The sequence below is a fragment of the Gavialis gangeticus genome, unplaced genomic scaffold (genome assembly GCF_001723915.1).
Source record: "Gavialis gangeticus isolate Ggan-Ray unplaced genomic scaffold, GavGan_comp1, whole genome shotgun sequence".
Taxonomy (NCBI): domain Eukaryota; kingdom Metazoa; phylum Chordata; order Crocodylia; family Gavialidae; genus Gavialis; species Gavialis gangeticus.
Window position 1 is genome coordinate 236,634,909 of NW_017729032.1, and position 4,007 is coordinate 236,638,915.

The 4,007-nt window shown below is 35.8% G+C and overlaps 1 protein-coding gene across 5 annotated transcripts in view; it reads left to right on the forward strand.

Annotated features, from left to right (window-relative positions):
- The window catches only part of ROBO2 (roundabout guidance receptor 2), a 787,363-nt gene that overhangs the window by 700,441 nt on the left and 82,915 nt on the right, over window positions 1-4,007 (forward strand). For all 5 annotated transcript variants that reach the window (XM_019525121.1, XM_019525122.1, XM_019525124.1 and 2 more), the window contains exons 19-20: window positions 1,996-2,038; window positions 3,569-3,696. In XM_019525121.1, coding sequence (XP_019380666.1) covers window positions 1,996-2,038; window positions 3,569-3,696 — 171 coding nt within the window. The remainder of the gene's footprint in view (window positions 1-1,995; window positions 2,039-3,568; window positions 3,697-4,007) is intronic.

Here is a 4,007-nt window from a genome sequence, read left to right on the forward strand (position 1 = left end):
CACACACACACACACACACACACACACACACACACGTTTTAAAATAGTTAATAAGTCTGCAGCCTAGACAAAGGACTGCTTTTGTGTTTGACCTACATTTCCGGTATGAAATGTGTTATCCTAGAAACACCCTAAAATAGTCAGTCCAGGTTTTACAATTTATTTGAATGTATTAGAGACTGCTTCTGGTTTTGCTTCTTTTCAGCACTATAATTAGGTGCTTTAACAGAGACAGAACATCTGAAAAGGGGGATGGGGAAGGGATGTAGTGGTGAAAGAGCATCTAAATTAACTTTTAGTAACTTATTGATGAACAGTATGTTTTGAAACATAGCCAGTCAGCACCCATTTATTTGCATCATCACAACAAATAAGCACAGCACTTCAGCATTAGCTTACTCACTTTTAGCAAAGAGTGATAGACATGCTCAATAGCTTATTAAAAAGCAACACAACTGGAAAGTACCATCACATCTAAGCTAATTAGCTACAGTTGTTTTTTAATGTGCTGCATTTTTCTATGCAGGATTTATTTAATACTTCCTGTACCTTCTTTCTGATGTTCTTTTCATTAGCTATTTAACTCTTTGCCAAATACAGGTATTAAACAATTTAATATCAATATAACTATCATGGCTTTCCAACATTAACATTTGTCCATTCTGTGGTGATAGGTAATTAATCATCAAACCCAAGGGCCTTTCCGTATAGGATCCCAAAGGGGTCAGTTTTGTCACCATTGTTGTTAAATGTGTATCGTGAAGCTACTTGGAGAATTGATAAAGAGGCAAAATATGAGATAACACCAGCATGCCACTGATATGCAGATTTATGTCTATTGGTACGAGGTGTGGGTGGGGGAGGTAGTAATCATAGTATTTCCACCTTGAAATCAGAGTATGACAGCTGGTTAAAGCTCAAGCCTATATTTCTATGTTAATTTGGGTAACATTTGGAGAACTTTGTAAATACTTTCCTGGTTGTGTATTTATCGATGAAGATGTCTGTTGCAAGATTATTCAAATTGACAATTTAGCAGTTATTTTTAATTAAGATGACCACAAAGGCTTCTTTCCATCCTTGAAATTTCAGCCTACATTTTAAGAAGTGAATATTATCAGTCAAAGATATTTAAAAATCCAATTATCTAGTATCTTGGGTAGGATTATTGGAACAATCCCTAAAAGCAATTCACAGATTATTGCCATTAAAGGATCATGACAGTTTGTTGGCCTTGACCAATAATACCTAGTGATGGTCCACAATCTGACAGTTTTACTTAGTACTTACTTGGTGAGTATCTGAGTTGGGTACTAGTATATGGATAAATTAATAATGTGGAACACCTACAATGCCCTGATATATAAACCCATGAATATGATGGGGCAGGTACTTTTTGTTAAGTATCCATTAATGGAATGTACATGTTTTATAGCATACCTTTGATAAAAACTAAAAAGTTTTATTTCCAGTAACGCTGATGTGTATGAATATCTGTGTGTGTGATGTTTTCCTTATGTGTGAGAGGAGCAATGTAGGTTTTATACTTGCTTTTCTCCCCCTTAGCTCAATTAGGGCTGTCATGTATTTTTATTTATCCTGTGGGACACAATATTTGTGTGATTACATACCAGTGCATTATGATACTGATGTTAACATCCTGGTTCATTGTAATTATGTACTGAAGCAAAAGCATGCCAGGAAAACAGAGCTTCACAGCATGGCATAGTCTTACAATATAAAGCTGTGTCAAGGGGCCTATGGTAAAATCAGGGCTCTCTAGTTAGGTGTGATGGCTAAAGGACACATTGATTTAAGTCAGTGTGTTCCAGTGAATTGACAATCCTGTGTACACTCCTTTTTCTTGTAACTGCCATTTTATATTGTGTGGTAATTCTGAGAACCTTGGTTTCAGGTGCTGAAAAATCTTAATAATTATTTTAAAATATTAATAATTGATTTTCCCTGTCTCTTGTTCTTTTTTTTTTAAATCAGTTACTTTTCAAAGAGGGGATGGAGGACTAATGAGCAATGGAAGGTACGGTTGTTGGTAAAAAGATCTGTTTTCATCCTATTTTGTTTTTTGATAAGGAACTTGAAATTTCTGTAGGTAAAGGATAAACGATCGTTTATAAGATTGACAATTCTAGAAGGAATTAAATGGCTTAGTACAAGGTTTAATGATCTATCTGTTGTGCACTATAGAGGAATCAAGTCCAGATGTTTCATCTCTCCCAGATGCCCAGGAAGAAATTAGTAGTAAATATCACAAGGAATGTGTTCATTTGTTACCAGGATGTTTATTGCATTAATTAGACATTAGCAAATGAAGTTGCTGTTGTTTAAGACTCCTTATTGGCTCTCACTAAATTGCTGTGAGTGAACAATTACACATAATCGATCACAAAATAAATGATTCATGGATGATGAATAGGTTGTAGATTGATAGGACTGGATTCCACAACTTTGGCTACTCAATCGAAATTGATAAAAGCTGATAGCAGACTCATATATCCTCATCTATTTTCTCTTTGCCAATATGGAGATTGTAATTAGGCTCTGGTAATAACTTCCAATCTCCCATTTAATCAATATTTTAGCAAAAAGAGATTAGGCCTAATGAGAGCTAGTAGATGTGGCAAGGAAACTGCTGGATCTTCTTATTGTTGTTTCCATAGAAACCCATGTTTCTCTTAGGGATTGTACCAGAAGGGGCCTATCAGGAAGAAGTACAATGATTATAAATGTTGCTCCTTCTTCTTAAGTGTGCTAATAATCTGGAAAAGCTTCATAACTTTTTTTTACTTTATGCTATTTGTTTTCCTTGCTAAATTTGAAAATAAACTGTCCACATTGCTCCAGCTAAATTTCAGAATACAGCCATATTTATCCTTTATTTGGGGAGCATGCAGTGTCTTACAGCCAAAATTTGCTTCCTTTTTTTAGGATTTTCAGCTTTCAGGATTGCTCTCCATGTCTAAAATCACAAAAGGGTAAAAGCATGTTATAGCTGAAGATAAAAATACTATCATGAACTTTTCATTAATCCCACTCAAGCCCATTTCCCATTAAGCCATACGAGAGTCCTCAAAGAAAAAGAGTTGCCACCCTGTAAATGACAGACATACATTTGGGATGCAAGGAGTGAAGAAATAGTAACCCAAAGTCCTGGAAATGGCTGATATAGAGCAGTCAGTTTGAGTGATTGTTCCCTTGAGGTGGCAATTTATCATTCAACCCTAGTTTAGGATCCTTTGATGGTTCTGCCTACTCCCTGTTTCAGACAGAAAACAGTATTCATTTGGATTCTGGCAGAATCACAACTGATGCCTAGTCCCATTTTCACTAACAAAGTTGATTTGTATATAGCCTTAATTAACTGCTTAAGGTCTGTAAATCATGAAAGCCTGTACAATTTTAATTTGAAATAAATTAAAGTCTTTCTCAACTGTTTGTTGCGCACAGTGGCAGGAGAAAAGTGATATGGTCTTTCAATCACTATCATATCCAGAGTTGTCTCTCAAACATAATTTTATTTATTTTTTTCTTTTGTTGTATCCTGCTTCAGTCGGCCAGGTCTGTTGAATGCAAGCGATCCCAGCTATCCGTGGCTTGCAGACTCTTGGCCTGCCACCAGTCTTCCAGTAAATAACAGCACCAGTGGACCTAATGATCTTGGGAATTTTGGTCGTGGAGGTGGGTTTTACTTTATAAGGTCACAGTGTCATGAGGAATAGGTTTTACTGTATTATGCTCTCTCTCAATTCTTTTTTCTTCTATTTAGGTTTTCCTTTCTATGTGGGTGTAGTGCATTTTTCCCCCCCTCAGCAAAGTGTCTTAGCAATTTAGCACTGCTGTAAAATTACTGAATTGCTGTCTAGTACAATACAGTTAAGTATGGCGATCTGTTAATTAGTAGTAGTCTTCAGTTTATCAGCATGTCAGCTCAATATTTCCTAGTTCTCATGTCTGTCCTATTCATATTGTTGGATCATTCATAGATAAAC